This window comes from Amphiura filiformis, chromosome 13 (assembly GCF_039555335.1).
Source record: "Amphiura filiformis chromosome 13, Afil_fr2py, whole genome shotgun sequence".
Classification (NCBI taxonomy): Eukaryota; Metazoa; Echinodermata; class Ophiuroidea; order Amphilepidida; family Amphiuridae; genus Amphiura; species Amphiura filiformis.
This window is the reverse complement of record NC_092640.1, coordinates 64,775,361-64,794,586: the sequence shown is the minus strand read 5'-3', so window position 1 is coordinate 64,794,586 and position 19,226 is coordinate 64,775,361. Positions and strand designations below refer to the sequence as shown.

The 19,226-nt window shown below is 36.6% G+C and overlaps 1 protein-coding gene across 1 annotated transcript; it reads right to left on the bottom strand.

Moving 5' to 3' along the window:
* Positions 1 to 2,950: 2,950 nt before the first annotated feature.
* On the bottom strand, positions 2,951 to 18,242 carry LOC140167838 (monocarboxylate transporter 13-like). Its single transcript, XM_072191129.1, has 4 exons — positions 18,047 to 18,242; positions 15,676 to 15,816; positions 4,681 to 5,478; positions 2,951 to 3,087 (listed from the first exon to the last, which is right to left on the bottom strand). The coding sequence occupies exons 1-4, from the start codon at positions 18,240 to 18,242 to the stop codon at positions 2,951 to 2,953; spliced, it is 1,272 nt and encodes a 423-aa protein (XP_072047230.1).
* Positions 18,243 to 19,226: the final 984 nt, after the last annotated feature.

The window sequence follows — 19,226 nt, the reverse complement described above, 5'->3', positions numbered from 1 at the left end:
AAGGAGATATATTTGTGGAGAAAGCAGCGCAAGGAGATATATTTGTGGAGATAGCAGCACAAAGGAGGTTGGAGGAAGCATCATCATTTTCGTATGAGGATTTTATACGCAAGGATTTATAAAAGCAAGTGTACTATGGACTTCGCTGATTTTCGCAGGACAAGTGAATAAGGATATATTACATCAGTCGTCCAGAACATTGCAAGAACTCTAGGATCATCAACAAGAAGACAGCTGGTTAAGTACTGATATAGTAAAACTGTCATTGTGTGATTTTATTGTATATGCGATATTGTTATTATATGTACCAATCATACTCTGTTTTCAATTAAAGACTTAGATTTTGTTAGCTTAAACAAACAGTGTATTTGTGTTGTGCATTCGTGTGAGTTCGGGAAAAAGGTGATTTTGGCCTTGAGTCAAGTACGACTCGTAACAATATCCTACGAGTACAATGCGTACAATGATTGGCGAGTCACGCGTTTATCAGTATGTGCGTCGGCACATGCGAGGCGGACAGGTGTATCATGCCACGCGAGTGTCTGGCGAGAGCGGTATCAACAATAATTGCAATGAATACTGCCCTGGTTATTTTAACACATTGAACATATTTAATAGAAGCAATACTATAAACACACATAATGTTTCCATACACTCATAGAAATGACTTGTTCGCCTTGTTGGTGCAATTCAAAAGGAGTAAGTTTGGACAACTCAAAAATAGTGTAAAAGTTGGCAAAACAAAATTCATTTTACTTAAAAATGCTGAAAAAGCTCAAAAGTTCCGTCAACTAATCAACTTTTGGCATTACTTAAAAAGTTGATGTAAGTTGTTGCGTCAACTTTTAAGTAACTTCTGAATTCAAGTTCAGGGAACTTAGAAAATAAACAAGGTTCAAAGAACCAATTAGTTGAGTTATTGTAACTCAACATGTAAGTTGATGTAACTCGTTCATATTAAGTTACTGGTACTTATTGTTTTGAGTTATATATTCCAATTTGGTACTTTGTTACTTAATTCACGTAATTGGATCATTTTCTGCACAATTAGCAGTATTCAAATATTTATTTTTGTAATCAGTGCAAAATTTTGTATACTATAGCACACCTTAATTATGCTAACCTAGGCTAGTTTCTTTTTCTGAATTGTAACAACTCAATAAAGTAAGTGCAAATGAGTGCGACCAACATAATGATATCGAGTCAGCGTTACTCCAAATTGTACGCGTTGGCATTACTCGGAAAGTTGACGCAACGACTTACATCAACTTACTGAGTAATGCCAACGAACAATTTCTATGAGTGTAGCCTTAAAGAAACATCACTGTTTGGCGCATCTCATATTTCTTTAAAATAATGGACTTTCAAATGTCCAATTTGAAGAAATATTTTGTTTTAAAAAACCCAGAAAAACCCTCTGTTGTAGATGGGGACTTGTAAATGGGATAGATATCGATGATGTGTTCCGTCGATTCAATTTCACCACATTCACGTTTGGGTGATGACATCCCGCCAATATTGTGTAAAACTGGCTCGGTGCGTCCGACTCTAGTTCTGGTCTTATATAAATTCACCCAACAACTCTGTGTTTGACCGCGCCAAATGTTCCTTGAGTTTAAAAGATATTACATTGTATCACATATACCGTAAAACCTCGTCTACAAGCATATGGAGTGTTTTTGATGAAAGCTAAATTAATCCAGACGCCGTCCACCGACAAAATTATAATATTATGGAATTTGAGCAAATTAATTACCGATATAAGCATATACAAACAAGTACTATTGTAAGACAACTCTATTGTATTGGCATATTTACAGTTGTCTCGTTTTAATTTAGATGTCATCAAAAACACACTATACCGTAGAATTCCGTCTAGAAGCATATATGCCTCTAAACGAGGGGTTTTTTTAACGAAAGATATGAAAGGCCAATACCCTTCTCAAAAACATTGCAATAGATTGGTCTTACAAATATACATGTTTGTACAGCCGCCTTTATCAGTAATATAGTTGTTCAAACTCCAAATAACGTTTTTGTTGAGAGTGTCTGCCTCTTGTCTCTTGTGTCAAAAAAACCTCGTTTAGAGGCATATATATGCTTGTAGACGGAATTTTACGGTATGCTTGTAGACGAGGTTTTACGGTATTTCATTGATAACTCATCCAATTGATGTATGTTGCTCAATCAACTTGTAAAGAAAAAATACTTAACTTTCAAAAGAACGTTTGAGCCAAGAATAACAATGATTATGATGATCAAGTGCTTACAGCTTAACGTGTGATTTTTTATATCATGCAACATTATGTCGATGTTTTAAGACATTTTAAATTTTGCATTATCATTTCTTGGAAATATTCCAAAAACATCAATGTGTAACAAAACTGTAATTTTTTAGCCAGCTGGAATTCTTTATGCAATAATTTATGCAATAGTTATATTAACATTAACGAAAAATGTTTACAAGTACCGCGCATCATCTTACATGCAGGCTTTCATTTTTAATAGAATTCAAATTTGAATAAAACCTATAAAATATTTTGCAAAATATAAAACCTATTGACATGTTAACCAATAGTACGCATTGTATGGAGTGACCTTTCTTTCAAACTTGGAATGAAGTGAATTGCGTTATGTAATCGCTCATTTCTTCGCAATTTCCCGAAACACCCCGATTAATATTTAGTCCGTGCGGTTTATGCACACCCCTTCCAGACCAGTCTTGGAATTTAATATTAAATATTTAAATATTAAAATAATGTCAAGCCTGTAGGTGACATAGACCATCAAAACGAATATAAAGATAAAAGACCTCTTCTCATTATTGTGAGGCCAACTTTCCCTTTTGAATGGAATTTTTATTAAAATTAGTCTCCATTACAAAGATTTCACATTGCCTATGATGGATTCCTCAGGTAATACTGATATTATGATGGTTATTGTTTCTCTTTCAAAGCGGTGCATGTTCCCTAGCTGTCCACACACGTGTTATATCCACAATGAACTGTGGGCATATTGCAAGAAGTGATATTGCAGTTAGTATCAGGAATGACACGGTAAAATTACCGGTCACGTCGAAAGTCCATCCTGCGTGTGTGAAAGAAACAGAAAGAAAGTTAACCATACAGTATGAGAAATAAAGATTCAAAACAGAACATTATAAAATACCACAAGAACTATGCATATACCGTAGAATTCCGCCTAGAAGCATATATGCCTCTAAACGAGTAGTTTTTTAAACGAAAGATATGAAAGGCCAATACCCTTCTCAAAAACATTGCAATAGATTGGTCTTACAAATATACATGTTTGTACAGCCGCCTTTATCAGTAATATAGTTTTTCTCCAAAAAACGTTTTTGTTAAGAGTGTCTGCCTCTTGTCTCTTGTGTCAAAAAAACCTCGTTTAGAGGCATATATATGCTTGTAGACGGAATTTTACGGTATTGGTTGTTTCTATAGTTTTGATTTTTATGGTGCGTTTTCGCGTTGGGGACTCGGCAGAGTGTTTTTGTATATTGAAAAAAAATGTTCATTTACTTCTTTGATCAATTCAGAGTAACCATTCTACTGAATAAGGTGAAACGTCCAAACAAAACCCTAATCCGTAAGGGACATCCTGAAGTAGAATCCCTAATGCGTTAGAGACACGGAAACGAATCTTAGGGGTTTGAAAATAAGATTTATCACTACGACTTAATACAAATCCTTAATATATTCACGGACTTGACTAAGGAATCCGTTATCGAACTTGTAATTACCACTCTTTCGGAAATCAATTATTTACGACCATCAAGTGCCATTTGAGAAATCATAATGGGTGACTCGTAGTGCATGACAAAGATCAATTCGTCAATTCGCTATCACGCACCTTTTGAAATTGGTAATACATGCTATAGACTTTGTATTGCGATCATTTTGATCATGGTGCAGAACTCTGATTCCACAGCCACTTGATGACAATACATCTAATCGGTGTTTCTGGCCATCTCAAGTGCTATATCTCTCGAAATCAATATCTAGCTTAGGATTCAAAGCCTCTCAGCCACCATCCATACCCCTATCAACTTACACAAGTTTTAAGGGATTTTTCTTTAGGGATTTGTTAATGGATTTCCCTTACTCGTAATGGATTTGTTTGGACGCATCTATCTGATAAGAACTAAAACTGACCATAATGTTTTGTTTGATACTCTCGTGTTTTTGTTACTATTTGCGCTTACAAAATAACCCAGCAAACATAAAAAATATTCTTAAAACGTGTATTCAAAACGTTTTAATATCATTTAAATGTCGGGCTGTACAAAGAAAATGTTTCTTTTTGCAAAATAGTTTGTCAACGGTTAAATAACATTTTGTTAGAATGTTTTGCACAACGTTTTCAAAAATGTTTTTTATGAATGTAAATATATATAACCCGGCATATAAACCTTTTCTGTAAAACGTTCTATGTTTGCTGGGAAATTTATATGCATTATGATGTTCTCTTCAAAAGGGTAATAATTATTTTGCTCTAACTGCGATAACAGTGTGCTAATCAATACAACAATTACTAACATATTATTTGAATATTACTGACCCAGCAAACACAAAACGTTTTAAAACGTTTTAAATATGTTATATTTTGGATTTCGTTTTGTTAATCGGCAGGTTCTCATAGGATTCATAAACGTCGTCTTACCTGAAAAAAATCCACTACAAATTGTCCCGATACTCTCTGCAACATTCATCCAAAGCATTGCATTTGTCATCTTTTCATCCGGCACGACATTCTTAATCATTTTATACAGACCTAAAATACCCATTCCATTGGCAAGAACAAATATGCCTGATAAAAATGCTAGACCAATGTAAGAATGGTACCTGGATAGCAGCGGGTCTAAGCCTAATGCAAAAGTACTCATTAATGTTGTCAAGTATAGAGTTGTTTTATCCGGTGTGAAAATCTTCAATATGGGATACAGAATGGCTGCTAAGAGGTTACCAAATCCCCCAATTGTCGCCAGAAGTGACGATTCATAGGGTTGGAAGCCTAGCTCCATTGCATGAGGAACTAAATATATTAGCCAACCCATGAAGCAGTAAGCACTACCAAAACTATAAGCCAACATAGGGACAAAATCAGCATCGGCGAATAACGATAAATCTAGATAATGAACCAGATTTGTTATTACAGAATTTTCTTGTAACTGTTGTTTCCTTGAACTTTTGAAGATTTCATTGTCTTCCAATTCAACCGCATCCGTTTTGAGAGGTTTTAACAAAGCTCCACACACGATAAGATGAAGATTGAGGCCAGCTAATAGTAGCATGGCACCCCGCCATCCGTAGATGTCTTGGAGGAACTGCGTCATAGGAGGCATTATCATGATTCCGAGGGAAAGTCCTACTTGGGAAATAGCAATAGATATGTCATAATACTTGTCAAAATAGATAGCTTCTTCGGCTGAGACGACTGCGTCAGCTCCGACTGCAAACCCTTTGTATGCACAGAAAAATAAAAACACGAAGTACTTCATCATAAAAATACACCATCAAAAGCTATAGGTTCCATGTGGTTTTGTTTTGTTTTCTTATTTAACATAGCTGTTCTCCAATGATATCCAGAGGAGGGTGTACGGACAGCCAGGTGTTACCCTGATAGGAACTGGCGGCCTCTTGTACCAGCGTTAAAGACCTGGATCACGCTGCCCTATCACGTTTATATTACAAAATCAAATCAAATCAAATTTATTTTAACACATTTATTTATTTGATTACATAGACATGCTGATTCAAAATCAAACTTCTTGCATATATCTAGTTACGTTCCACGAGCTAATCAGAATGGATGTGACCAAAAAAAGTGATGATGTAAAAAACAGCAAACACAAAAACGTTTTTAAAACGTTTTAAATAAGTTATATTTTTGCTTTTGGTTTAGGTAAAAACGTTTTAATAACATTAAAATGTCGGATCATATAAAGGTCATGAAAACGTTTTAAAACGTTTTGTATGAAAACACACTACAGCAAAATGTTTTCAAAAATGTTATTGTAAACTATTTTTGCAAACATTTTTGCCAAATATTTTGCCAACACGTAAATAATATTATGTTAAAATATTTGCTCCCAGCAAACACAGAAATGTTCTTAAATTGTTTTCTTCCAAACGTTTTAATAACATTTAAATGTCGGGTTATATAAAGGTCATAAAAACGTTTTTAAAAAGTTATTGCAAATATTTTGGGCAAACATATTTTTTCAACCCCAAAATAACATTCTGTTTAGAATGTTTTGTATCATGTTTTCAAAAATGTTTTTGGAATGTTATTAAAACGTTTTTATACCCTTTATATAACCCGACATTTAAACGTTTTCTGTAAAACATTTTGTGTTTGTTGGGCAGTAGATTATCAAAAAATGTTTTTCAATGTTATGAAAACGTTTTATACCCTTAATATACCCTTTATATAACCCGACATTTAAACGTTTTCTGACAACATTTTATAACCTTTTCCGAATGACGTCGAAAACGTTTTGTGTTTGCTGGGAAAGGATTAATTACCATAGCAATAGGTCAAAACAATTGTTGATATCACACTGAGCGATATATTCCAAAATTTACATTGGCAAGACATTTTTAGCAAGCCAGAAGAGAAAGGGCAGGTCGAAAGGGCAAGGGGCAAACAAGTTTGGGCACACATTTACGGGCACATTTTAAATACACATTCTAAAAATGCTTAATAGCTTACGCTCACATTATACAGTCATGGACAAAAGTTTGGAATATTTTTATTTTTTGCATAGATCTGTTTTTAAGTGCAGATTTCTTACCATCAATGACCCGTCAGCCATTTACATTTCCTTTTGGAGCCGGATGATGGTATCGATCTATATCGATCTTTTAGCAATTTGGCGCGAAGCTCAAATTGGTCTAGCTGGGCGTTTGTCTAGTCAGTGATCGTTGCCAGCTCGGCCAGTGCGGACAGTAAATTTGTTGTCGGGAGTTCGTTTGAGGAGATTGGGAATTTACAGCGATATGAGTGTACAGGATCAGGAGCAAGGTGTTGCAGGAGCATCTTCAATTAATAGGCCTAATCCTGCTTTATCAGCCAAACAAGTGGCGGAGATTGTAAAAGCTGGGGTTTCTGAAGCGTTGGGTTCTTTTCAAGTGAATTTTGACAGGGCTATAAACGCCCAGAAGAAGGAGAGTGAAAAGGCCTTATCTCAGGTGGAGTCATTAAAGAAATCAGCAGGATTACAATTTAGATTCAAGGGCAATAAAGCTCAATTCGAGTTTAACGAATCTGTTTTAAAGTTGGTTGGAGAAGCCCAGGAGAATATTGTGGAAGGTTCGCTTGCAGCGGCTAGTGAAAGTCTAAATTCGGTTTCCAACGAAGTTACCAAGAGGAATAAGTTGGTCCGTATAGCCGACAAGTCGGAAGGAGGTGAGTTTTTTATATGTAGGCCATAGATATAATGCAAAGATATCATAGAATGGTTCGTTTTAGTTTCAGAATTGATCTTAATAGGTGTTACGAATGATTTAACCTAGCATAATTAGTATTACATTATTGTAGCTTGTCCGCTTGGATACGCAGATCGATTTATCAATGGTCAGTAGACGGGATGAAGCTAAGAAATCAATTTAATTTTAGTAAAAAAGGAACTTGGGTGTGATACAGCTGAAGGTTTACAGCCTTATTGAGACTCATCGGGGAGTAGGCCTACGGGTAGGTATATAAGGGTTTTCAAGCGCACAATTATAAGAAATTTGGTATTTGATTATAATTGGTTGTTTATTGGTAGGTTGGTCCGTGGTGGACGAATATCTGCAGGACGATCTAGCTGAAAACAGTGATGATGAGAAACGCATCAGGATGGCTCAATCTAGGGCAGCGGCTAAGAATAAGAAGAAGACATCAAGCTTGCCCAGGTCTAAGCCATATTCTAAGCCATATTCCGATTCAAATGCTAGTGGTTTTGGTAATCAGTCTTCTTTTCGTGGCTACTACAATTCAAGCTATAGACCGGCAGTTAGATCTGGTTATGCTAGAGCAGGAGGATATGCCGGCTCAGGTCCGAAGCCCTCTGACATGTGTTTTAGGTGCGGAGGAGTGGGGCACTGGAGGAGAGAGTGTGGAGGGTACAAACAAACGTCCAGTGTCAAAGATGGCGGCGCACATGGCGTTTCCCAGCACCAGCAGTGGTAAAGGTAAATCGATGAATTGTATGATATTATAAAAATGTTGTGCAAGTATTGTTTTGATTATATGATCTGGAGCTGTCAGATATTATTTCGAGTAGAAACGGGTTCTGTTTATTGGCGTTCATCGACTGAGGGTGGTTCTTCAGCGAAGTTCTTTACACGGCATCACATTCACAGTGCAGTTTTTCTAGTATACATCACATGACATGTTTGTAATGATGTGTAGTTTTCATGTTTTGCGAACAATGCTCAGAGTTATTATACTGTCAGGAAGGTGTTCTTGTTTATTGACATTGACAAATTGGTATATTGAATTAGTTTTTTCTGGTCTTATTTTATCATGGTGTAATTGGCAATGCTCCCATAATTATTTTCCTTGATGCAGGAGCAGATGGTCAAGGTGCATTCACAGATTCAGAAGTTGTTTCGGGACAAGAAGAGACAGGGTACGATACTGAATTTTACTATCAGAACTTTTATGAATATGAGCAAGGATCAGCGGAACCAATTGTAAGAGGTCGGCTTAAAGCGTCTATTGACTTTTGGGAAGACACCATTCATGCATATCCTGAAGTTTTAAGTGTTATTAAATTTGGTTATAAGCTACCTTTTGTGGATACTCCTCCTACAGCCTTTCTTAAGAACAATCAATCTGCTTTGAAGAATTCAGACTTTGTCGCTGAAGCTATTTTAGATCTTTTATCAAAGAATTTGATTAGTGAGTCATTTGCACCTTCTTATATTGTTAATCCGTTAACTGTGGCAGTGCAAAGTTCTGGTAAGAAAAGGTTGATTTTAGATTTGCGATTTGTCAACCAATATATTTGGAAAGACAAAATTAAATTTGAGGATTGGTCAGATGCTTTAAAATATTTTAAGAAAGGTGATTACATGTTCGCCTTTGATTTAAAATCAGGTTATCACCATATTGATATTTTTGATGAGCACACAAAGTTTTTTGGATTTGCATGGGAATTTTCAGGCAGAGTTAGATATTTTTGTTTTTTAGTTTTACCATTTGGTTTAACCACCGCGCCGTACATCTTTTCTAAGTGCTTGCGACCTTTGGTCAGGTATTGGCGAAGTGAAGGTATTTTCGTAGTTTTGTATCTAGATGATGGATGGGGTAGAGAGGATACGGAGGAGAAGTGCCGTCATACAGCGCAGAGAGTGAAGCGAGATTTGATTGATGCAGGTTTGGTGCCAAATACGGAGAAGTCAATTTGGTGTCCTTCGCAGGAGTTGGATTGGTTAGGTTTTTCATGGAATTCATGTGAGGGTTCTTTGAGAGTTACTCAGAGAAGAGTACATGATTTATTGGCTTCCATTTGCATCTTGCAAGATAGTTTGCCTAAAGTTTCAGCCAGGAAGTTGGCTTCCATTACAGGGATGATAAATTCACTTTCTCCAGTGGTAGGATCAATTGTAATGTTAAAATCTAGATTTTTGCACATGGAAATCTTGAAACGAGTCCAATGGGATCGGGTGTATTCGTTATCTAGTGATAACAGGTTGATAGAAGAGTTGTTCTTTTGGAAATTTCAGTTACGTAATCTGAATAAACGCATGTTATTCACATATTCCGTACCGCAGGTTCTTATTTATTCAGATGCTAGTGCATCAGGTTGTGGTGCTTGGACAGTGGTTTGTGGTGGTAAGAATTTTCACCAGAATTGGGAAGAACATGAGGAAGGTAAACGTTCAGCTTGGCGTGAGCTGAAAGGTGTAGCACTTGCTATTGAAGCATTTGCTGATTCTTTAGCAGGTAAAACTGTTAAGATGCATACAGATAATGAGAGTGTGGTATCAATTATTATGAAAGGTAGCATGATTTATGAATTGCAAGAGTTAAGTCTATCCTTATTTGAGTTTTGCAAGGCGCACAGTATCAGCCTGCAAGTGCAGTGGATTCCTAGAGAGGAAAATACAGTGGCGGATTGTCTTAGTAGACAATATGATTTTGACGATTGGGGAGTTTCGCAAGATTTTTTTGGTTTCATGGACAAGTTATGGGGTCCACATGGAATTGATCGTTTTGCGGATAATTTCAATTGTAAATTGCCAATTATTAATTCAAAATTTTGGTGCATTGGTACCAGCGGAGTGGATGCTTTTGCGAGAAATTGGGCAGGGGTCAACAATTGGTTGGTTCCTCCAGTGTGTTTAGTCAGCGAGGCGATTAAACATCTTCAGGCTAGCAAAGCGACAGGGACTTTGGTAGTGCCAGAGTGGACTTCGGCTTTGTTTTGGCCTTTACTTTTTTCCAGCAGTAGCCCTTTCAGACATATGGTTGCTGAAGTGATCAGATTTAGTAATCCAAAGTTCATTTTTGTACAAGGGAAGAATTCTAATTCAGTTTTTGGTACTTCTAAGATGATAAGCGCAGTATTGTGCATTAGGCTGCAGAGCCATTGATTAGTAGTGCATTGCACTCAGGGAGTTTTCCCATTACCGCATGGTTGGGTTAGAGAATGTAAAACCGATTGGTTTTTCTTTAAGTCCGTTTGGACACTGTAAGTATGTGCAGCTTTGTGTAATATACAAGATTGTATATATGTTAGTTGACATAATATTTTTTGCATATTTTGATGCAGGGATGACCAGTATAGGCGTGTTTTGGGAGAGGTGTTAAAGGCGTCTCGTGCCACTAGTACAGCAAACAAGTATTCTAAAGCTTTCTCTGCTTGGCAAGAGTGGTGTTTGGTGCACAGAGTTTCTCATATGCCGGCCAGTCAGGATGACATTTCAAGGTACTTTATTTATTTGTACGTTGATCAAGCACCTTTTTCTAAAATAGAGGCTGCTTTTTACAGTTTGAAATGGCATCATGATTGCAATCCTGAAGTAAATAACAATCCATGTGATTCAAAATTTCTCCGATGTTTATTGGAAGGTTTGAAGCGTCTAAAAGCAAAACCAGTTTCCAAGAAGGATCCAGTGACTCCAGACATTCTCAATAAGATTGTTCTCAGATTTGGAATGGGTTCCAACCTCATGCATATTCGTTTGTGTGCAATTTGTTTAACTTCATATGCCGGTTTTTTACGGAACGATGAATTGATAAATATTCGAGAATGTGATGTGGAGTTCGGTTCTTCATTTGTCAGAATTTTTCTTGTAAAGAGTAAAACTGATCAATACAGGGAAGGAAGTTGGGTTGTTATTGCCGAGACGGACTCTATAACATGTCCTGTTAAGATGTTAAAACGATATATGCAATTAGGTTGTATATCAGGCAGTGAGAAATTTTTATTTAGACCGGTTACTTTTTTCAAATCAAAGAATGTGCACGAATTGAGGGATGGTAAGATGACATATAGCAGGTGCAGAGAATTATTTAAGGAAGCGTTAGATAGCGTAGGCGTAGACGCAAAAAAGTTTAGTTTGCATAGTTTGAGAGCGGGGGGCGCTACAGCAGCGGCTTCAGTGGGGGGTGCCAGACAGGTTGTTTAAGAAGCACGGAAGATGGAAGTCAGAAGGTTCGAAAGACGGTTACGTGAAGGAATCCTTAGATAACCTTCTTTCTGTTTCTAAGCAATTAGGATTGTAGTGTAAGCAATTTCAAGAGTGGTTGGCGCGCATTTGGTTGTACGTAATTATAAAATTATTGATATTGATTAATTAATTAAAAGAGAATGAGATTAAGAATAATAATGATGTGATTCTGTGAAGTTTAAGAAATATATTTTGTTGTTGCCTTTCATTTATTCGCCCGTTCTTTATTTCGTGATAAGAGTAGGGCGGAGTGTCCGTCCGTACTCACAGCTGACGAGCGATATTCCCCTGTTTGAGAAACTGTGTTTGTCATGTTTGTCAAAAAACAGAAGCAGGCGCAATAGGAAATTGTTTATTTCCGATTGAGCTTGCGAATTAGGAAATAATTACATTTCCTTTTGGAGCCGGATGATGGTATCGATCTATATCGATCTTTTAGCAATTTGGCGCGAAGCTCAAATTGGTCTAGCTGGGCGTTGGTCTAGTCAGTGATCGTTGCCAGCTCGGCCAGTGCGGACAGTAAATTTGTCAATTTATGTTTTAACGTTTTAAGGTTTTATCTTTATAACAGTGTCAAGTCTGCAAAAAAGGGCTTGTGAGGAAGAGGAAGGGTCATGTCAGGTCAAGTTTCAAGAGTCAAGCATGACATCCTTAATTTGTTTCTAGCAGGCAGGCAGGAACATATTGTAGTATTTGTTAAAGGAAAGCTTAAGGTAAGATAATATATTTTATTATTTTCAGTGAAGTCAATAGACTCTATATTGAGGTTTGCAGTCTTTTTAAGGTACGTGCCTAAGTAAGTAGGTATGGTTGTGGTTCAATTTTTTGCGGAAATTATGGGCCTCTCGGGCCTACGCGCTTCTTTTAGCATTAGGTAGTCTATTTGCCCTTAGTAGGGCGGAGTGTCCGTCCGTACTCACAGCTGACGAGCGATATTCCCCTGTTTGAGAAACTGTGTTTGTCATGTTTGTCAAAAACCAGAAGCAGGCGCAATAGGAAATTGTTTATTTCCGATTGAGCTTGCGAATTAGGAAATAAGCCAAATGGATCACGGGTGTCTTAGGTACCATTCCATATCACACAATACGTAATGTAGGACAATGGCTTCTCATGCCTGACCAATGAACCATCGGGCATCCTTTTCGCAGTTATTTTAGCGACATGATTCATAAGGTTACATTGGCTTTTGCATTACCGTGTGAAGAACCAGCTTTACTTTGTTGCATCTGTCTGATGTATACGATATTTCTGATCATGGGGTGCGAATTGAGCGCAGATTTGTACGCCCCCGTCATTGACTTACGTAATCGCGGCTACAAACAGAAAGATATTGGTGCCGTTTTAGGAATTCTATAAGGTGCAGTTCCTAAAATTTCGAAAAGACGTCGAGAGACCGGAACTACTACATCTAGACCAAGGTCAGGTTGGCCCCGAAAGACAACCGCCAGGGAAGACCAATCTCTCCTGTGACTTTGCCGCAATGGCCGCTTGAAGCTTGCATCTCGGCTACGAACAGAATGGCTGGGGTCCATAAACGCCCCTGTTACCAGGAAACTTGTGAACAATAGACTGGTTAATGCAGGTTTTCCCGCAAGACGACCAATAAGAAAGCCGATACTTCTGCAAAGACATCGGCATGCGCGCTTGCTTTGTTCACAGAGACACACGAATTTGACAGTAAGCCACTGGCGTAATATGATCTTCAGTGATCAGGACCGATTCCTCATCTACAAACTAGATGACCGATTCAAGGTCCGAAGACAGGTTGGTCAAGCCCTGCTCGAGGATTGTATCCTGCCTAGAGTCCAGGCATCATGCAGTTATTGTTAACTACATGTATGCACACAACACAGGGCACTCACAATAGGCAGTTGAACCCTACTGGTAGCGCTGTGTTGTAGCTATACGAGATGAACTAGTTAGCGTCATATATGAAAAAGTATAAAAGCTATGATTTTAGTACTTTCTCTATGTTTCAATTACTTATTCAAAATATCTGAATTTTCAACCCGGTACAAGCTTTTATAACGGGGGAGCATACATTTTTATGAGAAAGAAATATACCATCTATATCCAAACTCCCGTGTTATTCCAATGCACATTTTGCTTCACCGGGCCGCCTTGGCTTGGTCACATTTGCAAGAGGCGTGTCACGAAACCGTATTAGGTACAAATTTAGTACTTTCTGTCAATCAAGTATGGTTATTGTCTACATGTCAATCTTTAAATCATTAGCATAGACCTTATAATAACGGTGGACCGCCTTGATGAGTAAATGACAGCAAACCCGTGAAAAATACCCCAAAACTCAGTCAGTGGAGCTTCGACCGTACATGTCAATAGCGTCATTCATTATCAATTGGATCGCTCATTGGATTAATATTATCACGTGGTAATAAATTTGCGTTGGACAATCGATATAATGGTTTAGTACTGCATATCTCGGTTTAATCTTCACTAAGCGGGTTTATGACTGGAAAGGTCACGGTGAATTTGCCGTGGACATAAGTGCACACAGTATGGGGAGCATTTCACCGTAGGTCGAAATTGCATCGCTACCTGCTGGAAGGACACATGAACCATGACCATTACCTGCATGTTCTTGATACGGTTATGCTTCCGATTGGAAGAAGAGACTCGGGAACAATTTCGTGATCCAAGATGACAACACCACAGCTCACAGAGCCTTACGCGTGAAGGAATTCCTTGAAAATGAGAATGTAGATAACCTGGGCTGGTCGCCTTTGAGCCCGGATGTGAACCCTATTGAGAACTAATGGGCAGATATATCCCGCAGGTTAGGTAACATGGACAACCAAACAATCACCCTGGTCGAGGGAATGTCACGTCGCGTACATGACCTTGAGCTGGCAAATATTGAGTTGTGTTTTCTCAAGCAAGAGACTTATCTGAACATGTCACAGTGAAAGTTTAAGTTTTTGTTTAAACAATAAAGTTGGCTAGTGTCTTTAATCTCATTTTGTGATATAAAGATACCGCCAAAAGTGTTACATTTGTGTGATCCTCCCATTGTAATGCGCTTCTTCATGTAATTTCTTGTTTAATTGACAAACTGTGTGATGTAAACATCAAAGGACATTTGTATCTTTCAATTTAATTCAACTGAGCACTACTCCAGAACAATAAACCTGTTCCTAATATGATTGAAAACTGCATTTGATACAAAAATATTCCAAACTTTTGTCCATGACTGTATATTACCTAGTCCATGTAAGGTTTGCATGTTCAAAGGGGTCGGGCAAGCAATTTTTGTACTCTTTGGAAATTTTATCTCCGGCCTCATAAGTTTATCACAGCCCCTAATCGACTCTATAACGCATGCTCATTTTGGCCTATAGGGCAAATAAATAAAGTTGTTTTGAAGAATTCGGACACAAAAATGGACAGAAAGTTTACTGGAAAAGCTTGCTACTATAATTGTCCCCCTATTGCTGTTGTACTGCCCGTTTAAAAATAAAAAGAGAGATTTGTTTTGAAAATAACTTTGAGGCACCCATTTCTAGCTCTGTCCCGTCGGATACATATTTTATTCGCCGGCTGCTACGAAAATTAGGTGCTGGGCAGTAATTATGAGCCTCGGGGGTAAATATTTTAAATGAAGTGCTAAAATTTGCTTCCCCCTCTCGGCCTGCCAAAATTTGCTCACCTCACCTCCCCTTTGCACATGACAAATTTGTGGGTTCCAATTTGGAAACTTTGAATGGTTTAGCGACCAGGACATTTTGAATATTAATTTGAACGTTTTTGTAGTGTTTCCTGTTTTCTTTTTTTATTTAAAAGTGCCCCGTAAATTAGTGCCACAAACTGCTTCCTCCTCTCTCAGCCTGCCAGAAATTGCTTGCACCTCCCCTGCTTGCCAAAAACATTTTCTTCTGCCCCACCCCCAATTTTACCCCCGGCTCATAATTATTGCACATTTTTATTGCACAGCTCTCATAATTATTGCACAGCTCCTTCTCTGCCTCCTTACCTATTATAAGTAAAGCTATCATCAGAAATTGTATCGATGTTGCTAGAGATGCCAAAATGAGTCCAATTACCGCTACTAAACTAAATGTCATGACGGTGTGTCTGGGTGTTAGGTGTTTACTCATCGCTCCAGCAATTGGACCTTTATATCGAAAATTAAAACAAGATATAATAATTTTTAAAGTAAGAATAAAAAGGCAGTTTTAAAAATGACTTTAATTATCTCCAAAATGAAACAAAGGAAAATGTAATGACTGTGTAAATATAGGTTTCCCAGAGTATTTCGCACTTGTGTCATTGATTTTTATACAAAAGACATTTCAATTTCATCCCGAAAATTCTTCAAGCCAAAAACTCCATTTCAATTATTTCACTATTGTGCCATTAGATTTCAATATTGTAGCATTATATTTCGTGTGTGTGTCTTATAGAGTTGGTACTCATTACGAAGATAATTGATGCAAATCAAACAAAAAACGCTAATTGATGCGTGACTAGTGATTTTCAAAACATAGCCTAAACAGGATTTACCCTTTTGAGCACTTTGTCATTTGGAGCACTTAAATTCCCAATTTTGGTCAAGGTCGCCAAACTTTGATGGCCCGCCATTCGCAAACGAAATGGAATTTGAATTTTTTTCTTGTGACCTCACCTAGGGATCCATGAAAGGTACCCCTAAGCCAAAGGAGAGCAAAATCCAAGAGGGTGGGTGTACACTCAATCTGTTTTAACATGGACTGACCCTATGTTCAAAATCTTTAATTGTTTTATAATTTGTGAAATGTGTTTATTTATTTCAAATACTAAATGATGAATTTTCCTGTTATATAAATACTATACTGTCTCAAATCTTTTAACTGTTTGATTATTTTGTTTCAAAAAACATGCCTTTTATGCAGTATTTTGGAAATCTGAAATCTTTTCTTTTGTTGAAAAATTCCCCTAGTTTTGTTTGGGATTTTGCTTGCAATTTCTGAATTTTGAATTTTATAATTTTGATAAAAGTATTCAATTTTGATGAGCGGTGTTGGTTATTTATTTTAAAATTGTAAATATGGGTTAGTTTGCCCATTTTAAGTTCATGATTGTGTATCCCTATATATATTTATGGATCCTATGTATTTAAATATTTTGTTAAATTATTTTGATGTATTTTTATGTATATTTTACTGTGTATTTTGATGTATATTTTAATGTGACCCCTGGGCCTCATGGAAGAACAGAGGATACCTTAAAACATCCACTGAATGAGTAACCCAGGCAAAAGAAGAAATAAAACAAACAAAACAAACAAACAAGACCCCTAATTTGATTTCAGGAAATAAAAGATTAGATTACCATAAAACGAAACAGTAAACTTTGGCGGGGTCTAATGTAATTTTTACATGGAATCTTCAACGTTTTTTCTATCGCCATTCTCGCACTTTTTGGCGCATATAAAATTGAAATAAAATTCTCTGCCTCATAAACGACATCAAATGTGCCACAATTGGGTATCACGAATCGTTATATATGATGTGCAGTTAATATTCATATTTTCTTTTATACCGAGGATGCTTCAGTTTTGTGTTTAAATTTAATAAACATAAATAAACTTCAATCGAGAGAGATTGTGCTGAGGAACACTCTGTGAAAAGATTGAAAATTTCACTCTAAAAAGATTGAAATTTCACTCTTTGCAGAGTGAACATTTTACTCGTATGGAGAAAAATATGTCATTTTCACTCTTGGTAGATTGAAATGTCAATCTTTTCGATTGACCCGAAGAGTCACTCCGAGAAGGATTGACTTTTTCACTCTTTAGAATTTAGAGAGTAATATTTGTATCGGGGCATGCCTTATCGTGGACCTATATAGCACCCGTTAATTGTATTTTAAAAGTCCTTCTGAGATCATTTTGAAAGGGGGTACTTTAAGATAAAATTGATACTGGAATAAAGGCCGAAACGTTTTAAAGTAAGAGCATTTTGGTGAAGAAAATATAATAAGATATGATATCTTTTTGAGCTTATTTATGGGGCATCTCTAGTTCTATGATTATTGTTTTTTTATGGCTTCGAATGGCTAAAATTGTAAAATAAAAATAAAAAGTACCACATTTTTTCTATTGGCCGACAATGGCCAAAGAACAATGATTTTGAAAAGAAAAAACTTTGTGAGGGAAGATAATAAGATATTCCTCTCAGATTTCTCAAATCAACAACATAAATATAAGCAAAGAAATGTTTTATAATTTTAGGTGTGAGTTATTTTTTACCATTAACATTTCAGTTCAGGCCCATGCAAATTGACAAATGGCCCTAGAAAATTAACAATCAAAACAATAAATCTACGGCAATTTTGAACAAGTAAAATTTAATTATCGTACTTACATGTAACGGCTCCGAAAGCAGTAATAAATGAAATACTCAATCCAATGACCCATGTTTTTGTAGAAAACTGTTGACGAAGTGTTGGTAGCATGACACCGAGGGATTTCATTGTACCATTCCCGAGACCCGTAGAAATTAATGATGAAAGAGTTATCATCCATGCCCACCCTCGGTCTTTTGCTATAACTTTCGCCATTGCACATACAAAACAGTTTCAACTATATAGCTCGAGATACTCGATCTGAAATTACAGGTTTATATTTCTACCTGGCAGTTGTATACAGCTTGATTATGTAATTAATAGATTAGACTTCCAAGGTTATTGTGATAATTATGAAACAATTCCTGGAAGAGGCCGTCCATGTAATTGGTATGTGCCGCATTGTTATTAAAGGGCCATTTAGTGATTTGCGCATCCGGGCGATCGTTAGCATCAATTCAGATTTTGGTACCTTTGTCTTTGTCATAGATGTGCTAACATACCCTGCTAGTGGTTCAGCCGAAAGCTGTGTATTTAAGACAAAATAAGACATTTTACACGAATCTGTAATTTATATACTGACAGTATATAAATTAGCTACATGTATTTGAATGGGGCTTCAACTTTATCAATACTGCAGTTTTCTTTGATACTTTGGAACTTTTATTTTCCATACTTTTTCCCTGAAACTTGGTCAAAGTGTTTCTAATGTATTATATAGTGAAGCCGCCTCCTAATTTGCATATTTGCATAATTAATTAGCATTTGTGCAAATTAGCTCATTCGTCAAGTATTTTACTCATGATTCATATAAACGGTTCCAAAAAAGTAGTCCACTCTAAGACATTTTGGTATAACCCAAAAATACTTGATCGATTCTCTTGTTTTAAAGTTTGGAACATAGACTGATTATTTACGCATCAAGTAAGTGGGGTTTTGATGTTATCCTTAATCATCTTCACTGCGAAAAACAGCCATTTATGAAATTTTCGGCCACAAAAAAAGTTGCACTTTTCTTCATAAGCTTTTTATTAATCACTTTTTGTTTCAGACCTCTTTCACTTCAAGCAAATTAATCAAAAAGAAAAGTTTCTATATTTTTTTGTTTTGATTAAAATAACTGAAGCTCAGTGAGAAATCACATAGCCATTTAAGAAATTGTATACACAAACAAAAGATACACTTTTCTATATCGGTTTT

Excerpts from the sequence above, each read along its gene's own strand:
- LOC140167838 (XM_072191129.1), bottom strand. The coding sequence starts at position 18,242 with ATGGCGAAAGTTATAGCAAAAGACCGAGGGTGGGCATGGATGATAACT. Across the intron at positions 15,817-18,046 it reads TGCTTTCGGAGCCGTTACAT|GTCCAATTGCTGGAGCGATG; the intron begins GTAAGTACGATA and ends TTCGATATAAAG. Across the intron at positions 5,479-15,675 it reads GATAGCTTTACTTATAATAG|GGTTTGCAGTCGGAGCTGAC; the intron begins GTAAGGAGGCAG and ends GTGCATACAAAG.